Source organism: Dryas octopetala, chromosome 1 (assembly GCF_963921425.1).
Source record: "Dryas octopetala chromosome 1, drDryOcto1.1, whole genome shotgun sequence".
In the NCBI taxonomy this organism is placed as follows: domain Eukaryota; kingdom Viridiplantae; phylum Streptophyta; class Magnoliopsida; order Rosales; family Rosaceae; genus Dryas; species Dryas octopetala.
Window position 1 is genome coordinate 6,695,241 of NC_141366.1, and position 23,267 is coordinate 6,718,507.

Below are 23,267 nucleotides of genomic sequence, written 5' to 3' on the forward strand. Positions count from 1 at the left end.
TTTCTGGGTGGTAAAGTGAAAATCAATGTAAACTTTGAGTGGTAAAGTGGAACAAATAAAATTCTGAGTAGTAAAGTGGGAATCAATGTAAACTTTGGGTGGTAAAAACACAATTAAACCGATACAAAACTACCACCCATTTGGCCACTACTCACCGATCTACAGCACCGCGCCATCTCGAGTTCTACAGTTACTTCTATTCATGAGTCGAATGTTACAGCTCCCATTTTCTAAGGTACCCAAATAACCCTCTCTGTCTCTCTCTGTCTCTCTCTCTCTCTCTGCTGGTTTTACTTTTCTGAAATTTCCTTGTGGTATTTCCAGGTACCATTAGCATCGGTGTTTCAAAGCTTCTTTGGAGCTCATGGACGGTACTTCCCTAAATACCCTTTCTTTTATTTTTTTGGTATTTGTGTCTGTGTGTGCTTGCATGCATTGTTTTAAAGGCCTAACTGATATTTTAATTTGATGAACACAATGGACTGTGTCTGTAGACGGTCTGCCTAATCTGTATTGGCTATAATTTGTACTTTTTTTTTTTTTTTTTGCAAAATTTGTATTGGCTCCATCCAACCCATGGATGGATTGCCTTGAAATTATATCGGCAAAGGGGTCTTTTTTTACAATTTTTATTTTGATTATAGGTCCAAATGTCCATTTACAAGTTATTAAGGAAATTATGTTTTCTTGGTGTGTCCAAGAGCAACCACAAATTTACTTGGTTTCTGAAGGATTTAAATGCTGTTTGAATTGTTTAATTACAGTGTCATGAAATAGTGAGCAAAGGAAGGTTGATTTATGTCGATCACTGTATGTCGGCACTTGATATGAATGTCACCTGTACCCTATGGGTCGATTTGAAGTTAGATGATGATAAGGAAGGTTGTTTGAATTTTGAAGTACATTGTGGAATTAGAAGGAAATTGTTCCTATGTTCCCACAAGATGTGAAGCACCAAATTAGCCTTTCCAAATTCAGAAGCAGTGTTTTCTGTAATTGCTCTACTTTGTTAAAAAAAGGTTAAGATTAGTATTGTCTTAAATCAAAAAATTGTGGCCTTATACCACATGCTTTGTAATAACAGAAAACAAGTTTTATAGGATATAAGATAGCATCTGTGCATCCACTTTTCTTCTTTAATTTTTAAATTCTGATCATTTAGTACTTCACTCCCCCTTCTTGAAGTTGTATTGTTTTATAAAAATGAATTTTGTACTTAAAATACAGTTCCAGTTGCCGAGTATTTAAGATACTTCAGCACAATGTGGGGGTGTCATCCAGTAGAAGTTCACTTTGTGGATTTAGAACATTTTGCACTGCCGAAGGTGCGTGTAGACCTTTCACATTTTGTAATTTGATAACCAAATGTGATTACATGGGCTCTTGCCATGGCTTATGGATTGGATATTGATTAGGATTACTTATTAAGTCAATATGTGTATTTTTTTCGCATTTCAAGCTTAGTTTATTGGACAAAATTGCTAAACTTTTAATTTTTAAATTAGTCCCATTCTTGTTAGAGGTTAGGAATACAAAATTCACTTCAATCGTGGTGGACGGGTGAGAACTCTTCACTTCTTGGTATTGGGGATGCATATTTTTCTATCTGATGTTAATTAGTTCAAAGAATTACGTGCAATGAATTGTACTTTTGTAGCTTCCAATCGCGATATTTCTCTTAGTAATTCTGCTTTTTTCTTTTTCGTCATGGCTTTCATCTCTGTTTTTGTTTGCTCTTCTACTTAATGGACTGTTTCAGTTTCCAGTAAATAGAAGTTCTTATTCATTAAAGGGAAGGAACCTGCTACTGGATTTTCTGACTTATCCATAGATTGTGTTTTTGTCAAATATCTGGCTGGCATTGGTTCTTGACGCAATATGTTTCATAATATCAAAATTTGTTAACTAGCTTTGTGCTAGCTTGGTTGTAATTTGTATGGGAAATGTGATTCTACTTATCTAATACTGTTTACTGGCTGGATTAGATTTGTCAACAAAGAAGTGTGTGCCTTGCAACTCAAAGGATATGCGACCTATGACTGAAGAAGCAGCAAATGGTCTAATCCCAAAGGTTCATGGTTAATTGCATTATCTATCACCAATAATATAAATATATATATGCATTTCTATTTTAAGCTATTATATTTGGATTAGGTGGATGGATGGAATTTGGTGAATGAAGGTGGTACATTGAAACTGAAAAGGTCAATGAAAGTTAAGACCTTCCTGAAAGGATTGGAATTGTTTAAGCTCATAGCTGATGTTGCAGAAGCAGAAGGTATCTTAAATCTGATTTCTGATACATAGCTGTGTGCATGTATGAATAATGCATTTAGTTGAAATCAATTGGAATTTGTCTCTAATGTAGATGAGCAACAATAATGTAATTGCTGCAGGTCATCATCCAGACCTTCATCTCGTTGAATGGAACAATATAACAGTTGAGATCTGGACACACGCAGTTGGTAAGCACATGGCATTAATGAAGTGATGTTATGCATTTGTGCTGTTGTATTTATTTTCTGTAGAGAACCCACCCAAACCAAACTGTGGATAACCATTGTTTATAGGTCACTAACTCAATCATGGTTGATGTATGATGAAAATTCACTTAGCAGTCATGAAGTTGATTGCACATTAATAGAATGTTGAAAGTCATTGTTCAATTTATGTCAAGAACCAACTTTCTATCTGTAAAGTTTACTGCACAAGACAATGAGTTTTTGACATGATATGCATTGTGCAGGTGGATTGACTGAGAACGATTTCATACTTGCTGCTAAGATCAATGCACTTAACATGCAACACCTATTGAGGCGAAAAGCTACTACTTGAACTGTTCGGTCGGAATTGTGTGAATATGCCACCATGGGAAAACATGTCTGTTGTCTTTTGTTGGCATCTTAAGGAGGTTACTTCAAATTTCTTTTTTCTTTCCTGCAAGTGTGCCTGAAGATGATACATGAATGAAGCAACTGTTTTCTTTGTGCTCTATTGATGAAGATTAATTTTTGCCCTTTTTACTTTTGCTTACTCTGGGGGTTTGTGATCCGATGGAAAGATGATGCTTTTTTTTTTGTAGCAAAATATTTGATGCAGCCGATTAAAGGTTGTCATAGCCAATTGTATCAAATTTCAAATCCTCGTCTACAATTAGCAGTGCTTATTATGATATGAGATCTAGAAACCTTCTCATGGGATTATTAACATGTAGGCAGCGATAAAGATTGACCCACTTTCCTTCTTCCTTTGCCTTTTGTTTTATCAGTCTTTTATACATGGAATCCACGCACACTTTCACAACACTTTTAGCCACTTCATACACACATAAATCCAGTCATAAATTTCCCATGGGAACATGTGTTGGCCTACCAAAAAGTATAATAGCTCTACAGATTTTAGATTTATTTTTTAAGAATTAATTGGAATAAATCTTACATTACAAGCAGTCAAGGGGCCCCAACAAAAGCCCATTTATAAGTTGAAACAGGATTTTCCCCTTGGGGCCCTTTGTGAATTTACACCCTACCCATGATCCCCATATTATAATTCTTTCAACATTCAACAGTTGTTTACATCATTAATAGGCAGCTGAAAGTATAACTCACTGAGTCACTTCACAGGATGCAAGTAAATATGTTCTGCTTCATTGGTCAACGACCAAGGACTTCTAGGGACAGGTAGTTCTGCACAATCAGTTTCTCATCAGCCAAACAGCAAAGCTTGGACTGCAATACCTGCAAGTCAACCAAACCCCATTCAAAGTAGTCAGATTGGAGGTTACAGTCAGTACTCAGTAGCGGGAAAAAAAACAGTATACTAGGCCATAACACATCCTCATATGTCCAGCTAAAACCTATCATTTCATTTGAAAAGAAAAATCTTGAAATCCTTCTTAAGTTTGAATTCATCATACGCAAATACTGGAATGATCCAATAACTCCATTGCCAAGTAATTGAGATAATCCAAATTGAAATGTCATGGCTCCAAAAAATTGATCCAAGGTTTATGTATCACATCATGCATTATTCATCACATCACTGAATGTCCTAGAAAACACATCTGCAGCTCTTACAGATTCTACTCTCCAGTAGCAACAGGAAAAAAAAAAAAAAACACCAACTTAAAAACAATGAATCCTAGCAAACACATCTGCAGTTCATATATAACCCAATTGCCTTTTGTGCATTTGATTCACTAGTTTCCCTTGGAAGAGAAGTTCTTCCTAAAATACTCAGTTAAGTGTGCCCGGAAAAAGGAAATATTACCCCTGTTCTGACTTCTGAGAAGAAACAACTAAGAACCTGTAATTAAAACACACCCGCATGCAACAATTTTTGGGTCATACTTGGTCTTCAGAGGTTTAGTTTGGTCCTGTTCAAGTGGAAAATAGATAATGTATGATGAAGGTGTTACCAGGGCCACCCTAACTAGTTTGTTCATTTTAGGAGGTATGAGGTATCACCTTCCTCCTTGAAAGCCTGGTTAGTGTCTTAGTGATAACAATGACAGGACTTGTGTGATTGGATATCATCCAACTTTGTCCAACAAAGATATGAATGCCCTATATATTAGATCAACCAAAACACATAGGAGGGACAATCAACCGGTACAGATTACCAAAACAATCATCTTTTGCAAAGATAATGCACAAAACTTCACCCCAACTGAAAGAGTAATACTTTATGATTATATTCAGCTGACACTATAAGCTGCCCATACTCACCAACAAATGCTGGATCCAACTAATTACACTAATCAACTTCTGCCACAAATTCCAGATTCAAAAAACATACTAAGAGCTAGCAATACCCAGTACCCCAACAAAAATAAAAAAGTAAAAAAAAAAGCACATTAGTACCTCAAACTCCAAAAGTCCAACCTCATTTTGAAGCAGGCTTTTGCAGAAGAGCAGACAAGTAAACTTCCCCGCTCTTAGAATTAGAATCAGTTTTAATCGCAGTAGCCCACTTGACCTTCTTGTACCCCAATTTCCCAAACAATGGCGCAAAAACCTTCTCAAGATCCACTGCTTTGCTGAAGAAATGGTCCATCCACAAGTAACCTCCTCCTCTCAACACTCTGTCCACGTCATACAGCAAGAACTCCAACGCCGTGACCGGAATCCACCGGTTCACTGCGTGCCCGCACCGCACGAGATCCACGACCCCGTCGAACACCGGCAGCCGCTGCTGCAGCGGCGCGTGAAGCGGCACCAACCCCCTCAGCGCCACGGCCTCGTTGTACGGCGCGCCGAGGTTCATTGTTGTGGTGATAACAGTCACATTGTACACCTTCATTCTCGCCGCGAAAGTCCCGGTCCCGCCACCAATGTCGAGGCCGAGGCGGAGGACCGAGTTGGCCGCTTTGGCAATTTGGAAGAGTTGAGGTATGGGCAGGTCGAGTTCGGACTTGTAAGTCATGAATTTGGTCAATTCGTGAGGTGGATCGAAACCCAAATTGGGGTTTTGGCGGTTGAGGCAGCTGAAGCTTTTGCAGGAGTATTTGGTCCACAGGACATTGGAGTCTGGAAGAGAGGAAGGGAATGGGTTTTGGAGGAGAGAAGAAGTTGGTTTTGGTGGGGTTTTGGTGAAGCATCGACGGCGAGGAAGCGGGTGACAGCCACGCAATGTGAGAGCCTCGGCGAGGTCGGAGTCTTGTGGGCAGAGAGAGAAGGGGGTGTAGGTCATGTAATTGTGGAGGAGGTCAGGGTGGTTGTGGCAGGAGGAGGCTATGGGGGAGAAATGGGAGTAGAGGAGGAGATCTGAGGGGATGGGGGGTTTGGTTGTGGTGGTGGCGGTTGATGGGGTGGTGGGGCGGTGGCGCGTGAGGTGGTTGATGGTGGCGCGTATGGTGTGTAGCTGATGGAGAAGGTGGTCAGGGACTGATTTGGGAGGCGGGGATTTGGGGGTTTGGAGAGTGGAGGAGAGGTGGTATAGAGAGAGTATGTTGGTGGCCACCATGGCCATCAAGAGCAGTAAGTTCAGACCCATTGTGAAACCCATTCACTTTGCTTTGAGCTTGTGCTCTTTCTTTCTTGATCTCTCTCTCTCTCAGTCTCTCTCTGGATTTTGGGGACTCTCAGATTTTGGTTTTGAGCTCCTTGAATCTTGTGATGTCTCACTGTTTGACTTATCAGTGAAGTAAGTAGCTTTCTGAGTAGTGTACTAGTGTCTGGGTAGTGATTGTGTATGAACAAGTTTTGGGTTCAATATTTGATTAGGGATGTTTGTCCGTTCGATTATGACAAATATGTGGGTTTCTAGACCAAGCAAGTTTTTTATTTGTTCGAATCCAATGGCAATGGATGTAAAGTGTGTTAAATGGGCTGGCAATCAGGACTTGGGATTATATTATTTCTTTCTTTGTCTTTTTCTTTTCCTGCTCTTCTTGCATCTTGGTCTTAGAACTGGATCCCCTGCCTTGCTTCCCAGCAAGGCAGGTACCATGCTCAAATATGAGCCCTTGACATCATGTTTTTCAAAGGCTCAGATTGAACCTGATACCAGCCTTGCAGAGAAAGAAAGCAGAGAATCCAGGTCCCTTGGTCTTGGTCTTGGCCCTGGTTGTAGGCTTGTGTAAAGTTTGTTGTGGGTTTAAGAAAATAGGGAAATGAATAATATTAGATAGATAACATGTGAAAAAGAGGGTGGAAGAGACTTGGGGCACGTGAAATATGAACCAACTTGCATATTTTTAAAGCATTTCATGCAGAGCCAGTTTTCTGAATAATAATTAAGAAGTTATTGCCGATTTAGTATTTACCATGTTTTTAGGGACTGCTGATCCTAAGCCAAACCCCAAATACTACATATTAGGGAAAGTTGACCAGGAGTTTTCAGTGCTAAATTTCTATTTAAATCATGGCAAACACTACGTACATACCTCTACTAGAAAGGTCAGCACTATTGAGTTATTGACACTCATGTTTAATTTCTTACACTCATTATGAGTGTATAAAAACTGTAGAAAAATACTAGTTTCATTTCATTTTTATTTTTCTTTTAATGCAATAGCCAAAGGTACATACTTTCTTCCTCTTTAAGGGCCAATAGTGGCTCTAAGTCTTCCTTAACCAATTCTCACTATTAGTACATGTAGGTAACAACTTAGTCAAACTATCAGCTATATTGTTAGGCTAATGTTAGTCCAAATAATTAATTTGGACTATTTACTCAAACAAACTTTTTTACTAATTAATGATTTAGATTAGTCTGTCTGCTAAACTCAAATATTTGGTGAAATATATAAATGTTACATCTAAATCTAATAAAAATAGGCTTGTTAACACTTTCAAATGTTCACTAAATGAAAGTGTTAAATGCCTATCCTTTTTAACATTAGTCGAAGCCAATTTAGCCACTAAATGTTGTTTTATATGAAAAAACGCTACTCCTATTAGAAAAAAAAATCATTAATGGTGCCAATAATTTAATAACAGTTAAATTGAGAAGTTGACAAAATGTCTCTCTTTATTTCTAATTTTCTATTAAAGATATTTTTTTATTTCATAAGAAATAATAAAACTAACCATCGGAAAGTGTAAAATTTATCAAGCATTACTCTGTAGAGTTCGAGCCATTCAAAAAAAGTTTAAGCACTTTTTGATGATAGCTCAAGCACTACTAATAGTTATTTATATTTAAAACAAAAAAAAAAACAAAAATCTTAAAAGTAAATTTTTCAAAAGTTTATATTACACCCTTTAATAAAGGATAAACAAACTCACTTAAAAAGTTGGAATGATAAATATATTCACTTTATATAAATAAAGCCTACGTTATGTCTTGTTTCATATTTTTTGCACCAAACACTCACTCGGTGATAGTTGTTTTTTTTTAATGGCAAATTGCCACTACCACACAGTGATGATTGCCATTTATTGCCACTATCACACAATGACAATCATTGTCATTATCTAACAATGACAATTTATAAGGTGTTTTTGCAATTTAAATAGTTATTGTCACATAGTAATAGTGATTGTCACAGTTTGACAGTGGTAATTTTAGAACGCACAGTAGTATTTTTCTGAGCACTCGATGGGTTGTATCGAGTGCTCGGTAATAGTGTCGAGCGCTTGGCTTATTAAAGTGGATCGACTAGTCACCGTGTTTTTGCAGGTGGGCCATCAGATCATTATATTTTTCATTTTAGACTTAAAAAAAAAAAAACCTCAAATCTTAAGGTCTTTAAATAGAATAAATTTTGACTATTCTTTTTTTGTATTAAGTGCTCGGTGATGGTGCCGAACGCTTAACTCATTAAAATGGACTAACCAGTCATCATGATTTTGCAAGTGGGCTGACCGATCAGAATATTTTTTATTTTGGACTATAAAAAAAAAAAAAAAAAAACCTCAAATCTTAAAGTCTTTAAATAGAATAAATTTTGACTAATTTTTTTTTTTTTTTGGGTTAAATGACGAAGGAATAAAAGAAAAAATAAAAGTAAAGAAGGCGCGATCTGCCTATCACCGCAAAACAGTAGTAATCACTATTCAGTATTCACTATGTATTGCTGAGTAAGAGTGAATATATAAAGACTTAAATCCGCGTCTGCCTAACGCAACAAAAACAATCTCCCCTCCCCTGTTTGAAGGACTAGATCGCTATTCGCTGCTATTCGGGAATTTGAATCAATGGTACGTACCCTCTCAAAAATTTCGATTTCATTTATATCGTTTTATCTTCCACTAAATGATTTTACTGCTTTTTTTAAGAAACCAGATGTAGTGTTAGGGTTTCGGAATGTTCTCTAAGATTTCATGTCCATTTTATTTTGGTTCTCGAAATTAGGGCTTGAGTTGTATCCATTCACACTCTTTTACGGTGTTTTTCATAGTTATAATTTCGTATGGTAGCGTTTCCGTATTTTGATTGTGGTTTTAATTGGGGTTTTGGTGTTTAATTGGCCAAGAAAATGGGTAATGGGAGCTGACTATTGACTAAGAAATAGATGTTACCCATGCACTCTGATGTTGTAAGAGTAAGAGACTATAGAATTGTAGTTGTCTGGGATAGGCATGGTAATGGGTTTTGTAAGAACAACCATTCTCACAAGAGTTATAAGCAAATACTTTCTGAAACATGCTTCAAGAGAGTTAGGTAGCTCAAACCTCAACACCAGGCCCTATAAATAATGGGTTTCAAATTGAAACAAGGTGGGCATATATAATATTGCAATGGTAATTGAAATCTTTGCAGTTTCGTAAAACATTTCCCATATAAGGGAAACTATCGTCCTTTTAAATTCTTGGCAATACTCATGGCAAATAATTAAAGATACTTGTTCATCTTCTCCACCATGCCCAACTAGATGTCAAAATTAACTTTTTCAAATTGGTTAGATTTCCTCAAGCATTGAATTCATTCTGTATTTTAATTTTTTTTAAATGTATATGTAAATGTAGGTAAATAATCATTTAGTTTGCTAAATTGGTATGGATGCATAGCGGAATCTGGAAACCAAATACTGTAGATATATTTTCTTGTATACAAATCATTGTGGTTGGCACAAAATTTAGTAAAGTCTTTATCTATGATTATGTTTTTCATTATCATGATTTATTGTAAGGTTTTCTTTGTCTGTCATTGGAATTTTGTTGTTTTTTAAGTTTATGGATTTATTTTTAGGCTGATCCTGAACTAGAAGCAATCAGACAAAGAAGAATGCAGGAGCTTATGGCCCAACAGGGCGTGGTAAGCAATCATTAACTTAAGTTTATCTGAATATATTTTTATTTTCTAGAAAAAGCAGTTGCCTGCTTTGTGCTTTACATGCTGATCTCACTATGTGACATTGATACATAGGGAGGAGGGTCACAACAAAACCCGGAACATCAGAAGGCAAATGAAGATGCCAAGAGGTTGGGTTTTCAATCAATTGGGGCATCACTTTTTTCTGTTTTTGTTTCTCCAAAAATGCTCTTATTGATCTGATACATGAAGCAATTAATGTAGGGAGGCAGACGAACGGAGGCAGATGATGCTTAGTCAGATTTTGTCAGCTGAAGCTCGAGAAAGACGTAAGTTAATATATGAGACAGGCATTTGAGTTGATATTATGATCATTACACTGCGCTCTTTGGAAAGTTTTCCATTATTATTTCTTCTCAAGGAGAGAAACATATTCTTCGTTTAAGATAGTACGTTTGGATTACTGTTACTGACAATAGTAAATAAGATTTACTACTTGGATATCTTAGTACAAGATCTAGGTTTTTCAGAGTAAGAAGGGTGAAAAGATGAGATAGCAATTATACGGTGGGTTAGGCTATTCATATGTTGATCTTATACTTTCTGCTATGCATGTGTAGTTGCTCGAATTGCATTGGTGAAACCTGAGAAGGCAAGGGGTGTTGAAGATGTTGTACTGAGAGCTGCTCAAATGGGCCAGATAGTTGAGAAGGTATGGTCTATTTTATAGTTTTTCTACAGGGCTTTAAAAAGTAAAAATCATTAACAAGAGTTCGTTTGAATCATGCTTCATCGTTCAGGTGTCCGAGGAGAGGCTCATTTCATTGTTGGAACAAATCAACAACCAAACAACCAAACAGACCAAAGTCACTGTGAGTTATGACTCTTTAATAGTGGTTTTTCTTAGTTTACATTTTACATGAAAAAAATGGACTGATTTTTGGCAAATGTCTTGTATTATTCTTATATTTGCAGATTCAGAGGCGTCGGAGTGTCCTCGAAGATGATGACTAATTTGTTTCAGTTAATGACAGTTTTTTTTGTTGGTTGTATATTTGAAGATAAAGTACTTGATATTGGATTGTGAAATTGTACTTCTCCTTAGTCATTTTGATATTTCTTAGTAATATCTGAAGTGAGGTTGAACTTTTCTATATGTTATTGTTGTAAACTTTGCTATGGTGAATTGCAATATTGTGACAGTTGAAACACAATGACTCAGTATCTGCTATTCTGCCTAGTTTTATAAGATCTTTATCATTTATTTGTTGATCCATTTTAAATAATGGACCAACATTTGTAGACACCAATGAAAAAGAGAAAATGTGTTTTATCTAGATTTTATCTCTTTATAGCAAGTGTATTATAAACAGTAATAAGTTCAGTCTTATCCTTACTATTGTGATATATGTATTACCTTATACAGACAACTACAAAATAGATGATGACAAATTGACAATGCGAAACTACTAAATATTCAAATAGGTGATGATGGCGGTGGTTATAGGGTTGCAGCCCACCATAGCTATTAGTTTCTACTGGACCACTAGAAGTCATGAAATGATTGATGAAACCAAAAATTCAAGAATAAATAAATAGAAACTAGTATCGCTGTCATCAAATAATTCAATTAGGAATGTATATTGGCACAATTTGTTTTGTTCATAATTAATTTGTAATTTCGTCCACATCTAATCATGTTAGTATTTTTTTATTAGAAAACAAAGCACAGGACAAAATGTGAAAAAAAAAAAAAAATTACAAGTTGCTTGCAGTGGTTCGATTCTTTTTATAATAGTAGGCTTGTATTAATTAAGAAAATTAATATAATACTAAATTTTTGTACTAATTAATATATCACAATATGTGAATTTCAAATTATTAAAAATACAATGAACCTTTTAAGTCTTTGTAGTTTTCCATTTATTCTTGCACAAATCCAAAAACCACCTACTACACACTAATGGTAAATAATTACTAATTTATAATTAAATCAATCTAATCAACATTATAAACGAGCATTTTTTTAATAATTATTGATCGTTCGAAATTTCGAATGTCCATTTTAATTATTAATTAATTACAAGTATGTGTGGTTAAACTTGTGTGTATAACTTTTTTGAGCGTTTAAACACTCAAACTTAACTGTATCATTTTGTAGCATTTCTACTCATTATTGTGTTGTATGAATTGTTAAGTTAATTTCACTACTCGTGTTGTGGGTGTTGAATCAGGCGCGTGCTTGTAGCATTTTCCGTCGCATTAGCCGAATCCGGCTCACACATGTCAACCTCTGTCTCTCTCTGTAATCTCTAACGTTGGCACTCTCCAGTCTCCATTGCGCTTTTGCTTCGCTTCCCAAAGTCCCAACCAACCGACCGAATCGAACTCTCCCTCCCTCTCTCTCCCTCTTACATGTCCCTCTTTCAAAATCTCGACCCAGTTCTCTACTAATCCCATTTCTCCAAAGCCAGCCTCAAGTTCCCTGCTTCCGGTTTCCCGGCCAGCACCAAAAGTTGTTTTCCGGTTGACCCAGATGGAGAAAGAGCCTCTGCTCCCTTACATAAACAGCCCAAGACGAAAGCTTTCTCCTTTGCCAATTCTCTGCCCACTACCAGAACACGACGAAATCACTCTCCCTTTAACCCCTTCAGAGTACAAAGACCGTATTATCTTTGGCCCACCCTCTTCTTCACAACAAGACTTGTCTCCTACAGTTGAGGCCTTGACCCTGTCTCTCAATTCATCGAGAACCCCTTCCTCTTCTTCTTTGCTAGACCCCACAACCCCACATGACCCACAAACCCCATCCCTGCAGTCTTGGCTCATTGATCCCAACTACTCATGGACCAAAACCAATCTGCATCGCTCCAAAACCGCACCTGCTATGGCTGTTATCAATGAGGTAAACCGCCGTTCTGTTCCCAGACCCCAATTTGGTTCACAGTCAATTGTAAGACAAGCTTTTGTTCTTCTTGTTTTATATTTGTCATTGGGTGTGATTATATATTGGTTTAACCGTGATCATTTCAAAGCAAACCAGACGAACCCAGTAGTGGATGCATTGTATTTTTGTATTGTGACCATGTGCACAATTGGTTATGGGGATATTACACCCACTAGTACAGCCACCAAGGTGTTTTCCATAATGTTTGTGTTGGTGGGGTTCGGGTTTATTGACATTTTGCTTAGTGGGATGGTTAGTTATGTGCTTGATTTGCAAGAGAATTATTTGCTGAGGAGTGTTAAGGGTGTGGGTGAGAAAAGGGAGTCCTATATAATTGATGTCAAAAAGGGGAGGATGAGGATTAGGATGAAGGTGGCATTGGCATTGGGGGTTGTGGTCCTTTGTATCGGGGTTGGTGTTGGTGTTATGCATTTTGTGGAGAGGCTTGGATGGGTGGATTCATTCTATCTTTCAGTTATGTCCGTTACCACTGTTGGGTATGGTGACCGGGCTTTCCAGTCTTTGCCAGGTCGTATCTTTGCTTCAATATGGTTGCTTGTGTCGACACTTGCAGTTGCTCGAGCATTTCTGTATTTAGCTGAGGCAAGGGTGGATAAACGGCATAGGAAGATGGCGAAGTGGGTTCTTGGTCAGGATATGACTGTTTCTGAGTTTCTAGCTGCTGACATTGACAATAATGGCTTTGTGAGGTAAATGTTATATTTAATCCTTTGAGATTTTGATCAGTTATGTTGTTTAAGATTAATGACCTATAAAGATGATTCATCAAAAGTTATTCACTTGGTAGATTGCACTTTTTTCTTTTCATATTTTGTGTTGTTTAGAGTACTCACGCTTGTACTTCATTTTCCTTTTGTCTTAATTTTGTATGAAAGAAACATAACTGCATAGTAAGCAACTTGTTATACATGTCCTTATTTGTTAGAAATGTAGTTCAGTAAAATATGAGACTGAATGAGACAAGTGTGAAAAATGTGACAGTTTTTTTTATCGTTTCCTTGGGAACAGAATGTGATAGTTTATTGAACTTACTAACTTTTGCCAACTTTGCTGTTATGGAGTCATGCACTTACTATAACATAAAACATGCAGTTGCACCACTACAGCTATATATTTTCATTTGCATTATTTTAAGTACTTGTTTTATGAATTCAAAATTGTATTTGGTTAGTGCCCATATGATGTAGAAGAACACATCAAATAGTCAGATTTTGTACAAAGTGTAGCAGGGTTGTTACTATCTTCTTATTCCCTATACGTGTATATGTGATATAAAGAAGATTTTTCCATAAAAGTGTGTGATATAAAGGAAATTAACAAGATCTGTAAGGTGCTTCTTCATCCTAGTGTACCTTATAAAAACAATTGTCACTCTTTCTGGGGGTTGACTGAAGTTTTATTTCCATAATGCTGCCAGAAGTAGTTATATGTCAATGAATTGTAACAACTGTGGCAATGAATGTATCATAGTGAGATTTAAATGTGGTCAGTATTGGCTATACGTTTATGAATCATATTTAATAATGTGTATCAAAGCCTGATGCTTTTTTTTTTGGACGGAAAAGCCTGATGCTTATGTTTAGGTATTTTCTCTGCCCTTTTGAGTTTGATATTGATGGTGCTAGTCTTCTCATGACATTTTTAGGTGTTTCTTATTTACTGAATTATCCAAGTGAGTCTGGACGTTCTCCACTTTGAGAAAATTATTTTGGTTTCTTATGTGAAGAGAAGGAATTCAAGTCTGTACAAAGATATCAAAAGTTTTTTTCTTGTTTCTATGAGGGTCCTTCTGTCCCACCTCTAAAGATATTGATGCCGTTCTCTTTCCCCCTTCCCTACAACTAAAGAACATCTCCCCATGAACAAACACTAAGCCCTTTGTTGTATTTTCAAACTCATGTTGCACAAGTCTCTCATATCCTGTAATGCAAATGACTACAGCCAGCACTTCCATTTCCTATTAATCTGAAGGATATTTCATTCAGAATAAAAGCGCTAAAGCCACTCACCAAGCAAGTGTTATTACTTCCACAATTCTTCTTCTATAGGTAGAGGCTCCAAAGGCCAATTTAGTCAATGATCTTATATAATTTGATTGTGGGATGGTCCCTCGCAATAGATGCGCCAAAGGCCAGATACAAAATGATGGCAGAGTACCAGTTGAACAGCCTTCATCAGCATTGCCAACTTGGTTCTATAGGCTACAACTAGTATTGAATTGGCCTTTCTTCTTCTCTACTTACTAAAATACCATTTGGAATTTTCTTGAGCCTAGTAATCTAGAGCCATTATTGTTGTACTAAGTTAAATGTATAAAGTAGCAAATTAGCAATTTGAAAATTATGTGTTATAACTACTTTTGGATGACAAATTATAATATAGTACCGGCTTACTAAGTTTTCTGAAGCCTGAGACCTTTTATTTGACTGCCCAAGCTCACAGACATTTGGACCATGAATGAATGTATAGATATGAGTAACTTTATGTACGTTTCAGATATTATATGTGAAAGTGAGGGTTGTAGATTGCAATTAACAATTATCGATGAATTGTTATTCAGTCAGAAGGGGGTGAATGCATGTGGAGTAAAACGACTTTGTATGAAATAAGGAGTATTTGCATATAATAGTGACTGTGCAGGCTCCTCCCCCTTCTCCATATCATTTTAAGCTCACGGGCCTAACAACTTAACATTTCAATTGCGTTGAACACAGTATTCCTTAAATATTTGAAGCTTTGTATGGTGAATGGTGTATTGTTAGTTAGGGGGACTGTATCCTTATGGGATGTTCTATCTGAATTAATGTTTGGTCCTGTTTATGAGTTGCAATTGGTAATTTTGATATCTTGCTTAGTGCTTACCAGAAGTTTGGTTCGGTTTTTTTTTTTTTTTTTCTAATAGTAAATAAAAGTTTGATTTAGTTATAAATACATAGTAATATAAAACAGTTTAACTTTTGTCTGAATTCTAAATTCTTGGCAACGTGGAGATTATGAGTACCGTTAGTTAATTCAAATGCCTAGGTTTCATCAATTTTGGAGAAGAATAAATGAAGAGTTAAATATGCGACCTTGATGATTCAGTGGCCATTGATTATTGAGTTTCTTCTAGAAATCCAGAGATTGAGTGACCTGTATAAGTTGTGCTCAGTGCTAGGCAATAATGTGGTTTGAACTTTGTTTTCTCTTGTTGAGTAATAGTTTCAATTGTGTTTGCTTTAAATTCTGACAATGAGGTGTGCGGAAGATGGAACTTTTGTGTAGAAAAGATTCAACTTTATTGCCTGGACTCCTTTACTTATCTGTTAACTTACTATGACTTGCAGCGAATTGCAAGTAGTCAAGTTTCTGTTGGCTAATTTTGTTGGTTTTATATATGCAGTAAGTCAGAATATGTCATATACAAACTCAAGGAGATGGGAAAGGTATCAGAGAAAGATATTATGCAGATCTGCAACAAATTTGATAGGATAGACACAGGGAACTGCGGAAAGATAACCCTTGCTGATCTTATGGAGAGTCATAATTGACATCCAAGTACCTTTTGCTCTTTACCTCATGGTACATCAAGGCAAGAAAATACCTTATCTCCTTAAACACGAAGTATGATAAGCCTGATCTTATGGAGAGTCATCATTGATATCCAAGTTGCATGCACATGAACTCTGAACTTTACTGTCTGATCAGTTGGTCCTCTTTTCCATGCATCCTGAGCATCAAATCCGCCAATTCATATTTTATACATAGATGCATGATAAGCCTCGGGGATGTATTCCCGTTTAAGTATACAACAAAACCAGTCAACAACAAAGGTCATTGCATATTCTAGGAATACTGGTGATGGAAGAACTGAGCTGATTGGGGGCACTTCTGATTTTATACACACTTTTGAAGATAAAAGATAAAGCTCATAAATCAACAATATGTTACTTTTTGCTTAGAGTTGAGACCCTCTTTGTGGCTTCAGAGTGTAAATGATTGTAAATTTCTATGAATGAAGGTGAGCCACCTTGATTACGTCTCTCAAGCTTTCTTTCTTGCTTGTGTTATTTCCGAGATCAAGTTGTTGATAATCACATATCTGAACACTTTATTTTTATAAAGAATCTTGATTTTCTCTGCATCAGCTGGTAATGGGTGTTAGTATTTTGAGTTCCGTGTTGACCATATGAATATTAGATTTGTCAACCAATTAGGTTGATAATGCTATTGAATGACAGGGAGTAGCGTCCAAAATAACATTCTTCTCAGTCCTCCCTCTCGTCACTCATGGGCATTGGCTTGATAACTTGGTACCAGCTGATGCATTGTCACCAACATATAGGATGTTTGTCCTATATGTTTGGAAACAAGTGAACCTGAATGTGAAAAAGTTAGGTTCTGAAAGTTCCACATTGGTGTTTTTATTATGTTTTGCAAATTGGTTGCATCCATATCAATTGGTTACATCTCTCATCCATATAGAAACATATTTTTGCTTTTGGGACATCATGCATTTGTCGAGTGTGTGTGGGTGGGGTGGGGAAATAATGAGTTTGCCAAGGGATCATATGCATGGTTTTAAAAATAATGTGTTTCACAGCATGGTTTTATTTTGTTTTTGGTCGAGACTGCATGGTTTTATTTGTTTCTTGAAAACATAGTCATGAATCATGAACCCAAAAGTTGTGCTCTTGAACTCATATACACGTGAATTTGAATGAGTATTAGGACCAGAGCAACCCCTATGTATCTACTAGAAGTACTATACTCTGAACTTTGATTATAATGAAAGTAGCCTTGGACCATGTCGGTTTCAAAAGCTTCATCATCATAGGAATCCATTCATAATCTATGGCGACTTTTAGGGTAATTGAATTGAAAGCTGACCAAGGACCTTCTACTGCTTGAATTGCTTTTTTCCTGTCCTCTTCAAAAGTTACTTTAAAAATCTGAACACTATCTTTTATGAAAGTAGACCTTTTCTTTGAAGCAACCGAGAGCAATGTACATGAACCCACATCTCTTCAAAACAAAACTAGTTCATACCAAGTTTCTCTGTCTCTCTCAATTTAATAACTTGATGAACCATCATAACAAGCCTTTTGAATTTTACTGATGAAGTACCGTCTTCAGTGATATTGACTAGGGTAGCAAAGACTATGTCCTGTTGAATAATCCATAGCGTTTACCCAAAAGGAGAGGAAACACTAAAAAGAATGCAAATTAAACATAAATATATATTACGGCAGGGCTGAGTCAACTTAACTCATTGCAACTTATGACTCCATCAAATAAATAATAAACTAATAATTTGGTAAAGAAAGGTTTTTCCTTCCATTTTTCTATTCTTTACCAGTTAGTAAAATGGTGGGGGCATTATATTATAAAATTCAAATTGTATAAATAATTTAAAGGAAAGCTGCAGTTGTTAGAACCAGTCAAGTAAATTTTTGACCTCTTGAAGAATCTATGCACAAGGGCTCCTTTCACATTAGAAGAGTTGGCTTCTTTTAACACTAGGTGATGAATATGAGACAAACCCATGTTGTATTTTGCTTATTAAAGTTTCAATTTGCATCATAAATCATTAGTACTGTTCTAAGTGGAGTGGATGGGGAATAGTCATTTGGGGATGTTGACTTTGGCTTTCAAAGTCCATAGGAATCATTGATATCAGGATTTAAAAATGTTAGCTTAAGATGGATAAATGTTCTGGTGAAGTGGATTGTAGCTCTTTTCTATACTTGCAAACAAATTTGTACGGAAAACTGACTGTAAAAGAAAAAAAAGGCCAACAGAGAAGAAAGAAAGAAAGTACATGCAAATTTGTTAAATAAAGTTATGTACATAATAAAAAGTTCTCTTATCAAACAATTTGACTAATGTATTATGTAATCAGAATGACACTATATGAAGTAATATATCGTATATATGATAAAGAAAATATGACTTATTGTGTAAGACTATTATGAGTTTATCAGTTTTCTATACATGTAATTGAAATGTAATTAAAAAATAGTAAAGTTTGTGATATTTGCAGATAATTTTGTTCATATGTAGATGAGTTAAGCATACACAAAAGCTAACACATCTGTTAACTTTTATGGTTACAAGTTAACAGAGTCTTGTATTGGAGTTCTCCCTTACAAGTTCATACGCATACGCAAGAACAATGGATATGATAAATTAAAGGACATGCATGCATATATTATGAGTTTATTGCCCCTCTAAACCATCAATTATTGAGTATAAAAAGTTAGGCAGAGTACTCTGTTTTTTGTTGATGAATTGGAATTCCAACCCATTATTGTTTAATTTATGGGTGGGCTGATTACTGATAGGTAAAACCTCGGATACTCTGGTCTACTTCTGATTCGATATGGGTGTACAGTCACACACAGAATACTGCTGTTTTGGACAGTCATTGAGGTATACACATTGACCATGCATGGTTTATCCATCTTCCAACCAATGTCCACAGTTAAATGTATTTGTATAAGATACGGTATCTATATTTGGTATGAAATACAGTATCTATAAATAATTGCTCGCTTTTATTGAAAATGTGATTCACAATATTATCTGACAAGATATACAGACAGAATATTATTTGGGCGATGAGAATGAAAACATAATTAGGGTTGGGGTGCAAGTGTGCAACCCAAATGTGTCGACATCCCAAAGATTCTTTTCTTTCTGTGTGCACACCTAACAAAAAACCTGCCCTCTTCTACTACATCGATGGGGACTTCCAATACCAATTGATATACCAAAGTCCTTATTTTATGTCACTTATAGTGGACGCAACTAATTAATTAACGGTCAACAATTTCATGCTCTTTTCTCTTTCCTTTTAAAGTCATCCCTCTTAAGCAACCGCCCCAACCCCAACCCCATCAGATGATTCAGATTGAATTGAATTACACTTTGTCCACTTTGATTTGATTTAACAAAGTTGCAATGTTCTACACTTTCCGTAATTCGTGTATTTATTGCTAACCTTTTGATTAGATTATCATTTATCCACTTAAATACACAAGATTACCCCTTCAGCCCTTCTGATTCGACATTAATCTTCCAAATTATTTAAGTAATTTGTCATGAGAAACATGATATGCTCATGACGCACAAGTAGTCATCATGCACGTCATGTTTCTTCGTCTTTTAGTAGAGTGCCATTTTTTGGTTGCAAGTTTCAAACAAGGGGGCAATGCAGTAATAGTTAAAACTCTAAAGTCGAATTATTGTGATCATAAAGTGCTATATCATGTACAAATTAAAATTTAATAATACATGCATTAGGTTTGGATAATATTAATAAATTAATGTATCAAAGTGGTGAGAGATGGTAAAAAAATAAAGGATAATTTCAATACCTATCTAAGTGGTGAGAGATGGTCAAAATAAAGGATATTAATACATATACCTATCTAACTATAATTTCAATACTAATTAAGAATAATATCTAATTTTTGTTTTATTTTGGTTATCTTTGTACCAATCGAGTTTTAATTAGAAGTTGATACTACACTAGTTATATGTAGATTTGGGTCTATTCTTACTACATGCAAGTTGTGAGTTGTGACTTCTTAGTTCAATTATAAGACACTGTTCAATGCACAAACTGCGGCCTAATTTGTTTCGTAACAACTAACATTTTAGGAAGGTAGGTATATGTCATATAAGTGGATGACATGCACCTATGCTTAATTAAGCACCAAATAATAAAGTTTAGAGGAAATGCCCTCTTACCAAATTGAGTAGGTAGTCCAAATTATCATTTAATTAACATACATATTAAATTAAATTATTTAGTTTGTATACCCATTTCAATCAAATTAGATGTTCACGGTGATCACATAATAATTTAATTTAATATTGCTCATGCATGTGGGCAACACATCTATTTAAAATAATGATGATGGTAAATGGTAATAGACGATAATGTCACTCTCAAAGTCTCAAGCAAAGTAACTTTTTGCTCCTTGAATTTTTCCAAGTTTGACCAAATCTCAGAATTTTAGAATTGGTCTCTCATAATTTCAATTGGTCCATGATGTGTTTGATAGCTAGAAAGTTTAATTTTGTTGACTATACAAAAGTTGAGATGTGTATGCATATGTTTTAAATTTCTCTCCTTACATAAAGTAGGCGGTGACAAGCTAGAAGGTTGGCTCAACATATGAGCTTGTCCGGTGGTCTTTCTCACATCGAAAAAGAAACTATATAATTATATATACATCATCATATATATATATACAAGTATAAATTTCATTGTGTTTAATTTCTATTTATGTTATGAAAATGAAAATGAAAATGTAATTAATTAATTAAGATACACGTAATAGTATATAAATATAATGCACATTCCTATCGCGGTGGGTGCTTTACTGGCTATCAATTGGCAGTCACCAACTCACCATTAATGCATGGAGTGGCTGCCGTTTAACTACTACTTCGCATCCACCAATCACAATTAAAGTCGGTGTTAACAATTTAGAGATTATTTGGTAGAACAATAGTATATTGTGTAATTTTTAATAGGATTAATTTCAGTTTAATACTTCAAGTTTGTTTCAAATTTTAATTTAGTATTCTATGTTTAAAATTTTACAATGTTATATCTCATTTTTTCAATTTGTTACAATGACATGCCTCTATGGCTCTCTTAAATGCTGATGTGACACTTACATGACACTTCTACAATAATGACTAGATGTCACGTGGTCTGATACATGTCATGCTACGTGACATAAAAATAATTAAAAATCTAGAAACATGGCATGTAGTTATTAATTTTTTTTCTTTCAATTTTTAGATTTTAAATTATTTTTTATGTCATGTGGCATAATGTGTCATGTTGTGAGACCACGTGGTATCCAGTTAGTATTGTGAGAGTGCCATGTAAGTGCCACATCAACATTGAAGAGATCTTTACAAAGGTATAATATTGTAACAAATTTGAAAGATGAGGCATGACATTGCATAATTTTAAACATGAAGTACTAAATTGAAATTTGAAACAAACTTGAGGTACTGAAATGAAATTAACCATTTTTAATAATATATTTATCTACATATTTAATTTAAATAAAATTTATAATTTTTTAAGATAAATAAAACAAATAACATCATAGTAGTGGGTGATCGATACCTACAACTTTTATCTAACAATTTTACACAATTTACACAAACCCGAATCTAATTTGTCAAATTATCTGAATCATTTAATTTTGAAAAAGAATACATATAGTGTTAAATTAATATTAGACTGCAAAATAAAAGTAAATATAATATTTATGAGGAGTCGAGCATGAGAGAGGCGACAAGAGTCGCAGAAAGGCAGAGGGGGCCAGAGGATAGAGGGTGACGTAGGTTTCCCATCAGCACGACAAGCACATGGTTGTAAAAGATATGAGAGGCCTCACAGACCACAGTGGTCTACCACGTGGCCCTCTCAGTCGACTAGACTACGGTCAAATACCGATGCCACTACTGCCACGTGTTGCCTAATATTCCAAACGAACTGTCGCCCCAATAAAGTTTGAATCATTGACCACACTTATCAATTAGGACGCCCTTCATACCTAGCTAGCTAGTAAAATTACTTTTAGAAATCAAATTTTTGTCATGGAATGCCATTTTTGCACTCTCTTTTTTTCGTTTACACTTCATTTTTTTAATATATTTTGTATATTTTTATTATATGTTTTTTCAAATCTACATTTTATGGTTGTTAAATTATTATTTTAATTATTTTTTCTTAAATTCTCTCATTATTATTAAAAAAATAAAAATAAGTAATTTTCTCTCTCCTTTATTGTATCTTATTCATAGTATATCTCTTTGCCTTCTAAGCTTTTTTCTTCTTCTCATTTTTCAGTCTTTTGACACTGCATAGCAACCACTACTAATTTGTAGCATATTTGATTTTTTAAAAAATGAATGTCACATGATGCTTAATAAGAAAAGAGAGCTAGGTGTACTATATATCAAGAAAACGAACAGAAGTGTAGAAAATTACGTAAGTTTTTCTTCCTTAAAAAAAAAAGAGTTATAGAAATAGATATATTATTATGAAAATTTTAAAAAATTAAATGTGTAGGATTTAATATGGCATAGGTGACATTCTATAATTAAAAGTTAAAGGGTATATATGGAAAATAAATAATAAAAATATATACAAACATTAAAAAAAATAAGAAGGAATGCAAATGGAGAAAAGAAGAGTGCGAAAATCACCTCCATTTTTCTAATAGTGATTTTCATCTTTTTACTTATGCTTAAAACAATCAATGCTTATAATAGTAATTTACTTTTGAAACTACGTATAAATGAAGGTGGCCAGAAATGACGAGTGCCTCAAAATTTTGTATATCTTAATTAAAAAATAGATGTATGCAAAAGGAAAAGATGGATTGGTAATATTCGATCTTTTGTATGTGAACACAAATGTGAGTGGACACAAATGAAAATGAAACAAAAGTTTAGTATCAATACCGATAGAATAACACAAAATCACATGTGTATATATATAATTATATATATATGTATATAGGAATGTTCTAAAACTAACTAATTAGCAAGTTAATACGAAGCTAACCATGCTTTTGAGATC

At 35.0% G+C, this 23,267-nt stretch overlaps 4 protein-coding genes across 5 annotated transcripts; 3 read left to right on the plus strand and 1 right to left on the minus strand.

Annotated features, from left to right (window-relative positions):
- Positions 1–158: 158 nt before the first annotated feature.
- LOC147297080 (Transcriptional coactivator/pterin dehydratase) lies at positions 159–3,027 on the plus strand. The gene is made up of 7 exons (XM_086229150.1): positions 159–235; positions 325–371; positions 1,228–1,325; positions 1,986–2,071; positions 2,155–2,278; positions 2,397–2,465; positions 2,747–3,027. The coding sequence occupies exons 1-7, from the start codon at positions 203–205 to the stop codon at positions 2,833–2,835; spliced, it is 546 nt and encodes a 181-aa protein (XP_086085276.1). The 5' UTR covers positions 159–202; the 3' UTR covers positions 2,836–3,027.
- A 347-nt stretch (positions 3,028–3,374) lies between these two features.
- On the minus strand, positions 3,375–6,181 carry LOC147297081 (S-adenosyl-L-methionine-dependent methyltransferases superfamily protein). Of its 2 annotated transcripts, none has more exons than XM_086237028.1 (2): positions 4,884–6,181; positions 3,375–3,737 (listed from the first exon to the last, which is right to left on the minus strand). In XM_086237028.1, exon 1 carries the CDS (start codon positions 6,004–6,006, stop codon positions 4,885–4,887), a length of 1,122 nt encoding a protein of 373 aa, XP_086093154.1. In that variant the 5' UTR covers positions 6,007–6,181; the 3' UTR covers positions 3,375–3,737; position 4,884. The 2 variants fall into 2 exon arrangements, with proteins under 2 accessions (XP_086093154.1, XP_086093149.1); XM_086237023.1 differs by having other exon boundaries at positions 4,863–6,180.
- Positions 6,182–8,491: 2,310 nt separating this feature from the next.
- Positions 8,492–10,913, plus strand: LOC147297082 (double-stranded DNA-binding family protein). The gene is made up of 7 exons (XM_086228700.1): positions 8,492–8,645; positions 9,637–9,702; positions 9,814–9,869; positions 9,964–10,028; positions 10,320–10,411; positions 10,500–10,571; positions 10,675–10,913. The coding sequence occupies exons 1-7, from the start codon at positions 8,643–8,645 to the stop codon at positions 10,711–10,713; spliced, it is 393 nt and encodes a 130-aa protein (XP_086084826.1). The 5' UTR covers positions 8,492–8,642; the 3' UTR covers positions 10,714–10,913.
- Positions 10,914–11,959: 1,046 nt separating this feature from the next.
- Positions 11,960–16,788, plus strand: LOC147297083 (two-pore potassium channel 3-like). The gene is made up of 2 exons (XM_086247933.1): positions 11,960–13,356; positions 16,050–16,788. The coding sequence occupies exons 1-2, from the start codon at positions 12,236–12,238 to the stop codon at positions 16,195–16,197; spliced, it is 1,269 nt and encodes a 422-aa protein (XP_086104059.1). The 5' UTR covers positions 11,960–12,235; the 3' UTR covers positions 16,198–16,788.
- Positions 16,789–23,267: the final 6,479 nt, after the last annotated feature.

Excerpts from the sequence above, each read along its gene's own strand:
- LOC147297080 (XM_086229150.1), top strand. The coding sequence starts at position 203 with ATGAGTCGAATGTTACAGCTCCCATTTTCTAAG. Across the intron at positions 236-324 it reads TACAGCTCCCATTTTCTAAG|GTACCATTAGCATCGGTGTT; the intron begins GTACCCAAATAA and ends TGGTATTTCCAG. Across the intron at positions 2,279-2,396 it reads TGATGTTGCAGAAGCAGAAG|GTCATCATCCAGACCTTCAT; the intron begins GTATCTTAAATC and ends TAATTGCTGCAG.
- LOC147297083 (XM_086247933.1), top strand. The coding sequence starts at position 12,236 with ATGGAGAAAGAGCCTCTGCTCCCTTACATAAACAGCCCAAGACGAAAG. Across the intron at positions 13,357-16,049 it reads GACAATAATGGCTTTGTGAG|TAAGTCAGAATATGTCATAT; the intron begins GTAAATGTTATA and ends TTATATATGCAG.
- LOC147297082 (XM_086228700.1), top strand. Across the intron at positions 9,703-9,813 it reads TTATGGCCCAACAGGGCGTG|GGAGGAGGGTCACAACAAAA; the intron begins GTAAGCAATCAT and ends ATTGATACATAG. Across the intron at positions 10,412-10,499 it reads TGGGCCAGATAGTTGAGAAG|GTGTCCGAGGAGAGGCTCAT; the intron begins GTATGGTCTATT and ends TTCATCGTTCAG.
- LOC147297081 (XM_086237028.1), bottom strand. The coding sequence starts at position 6,006 with ATGGGTTTCACAATGGGTCTGAACTTACTGCTCTTGATGGCCATGGTG.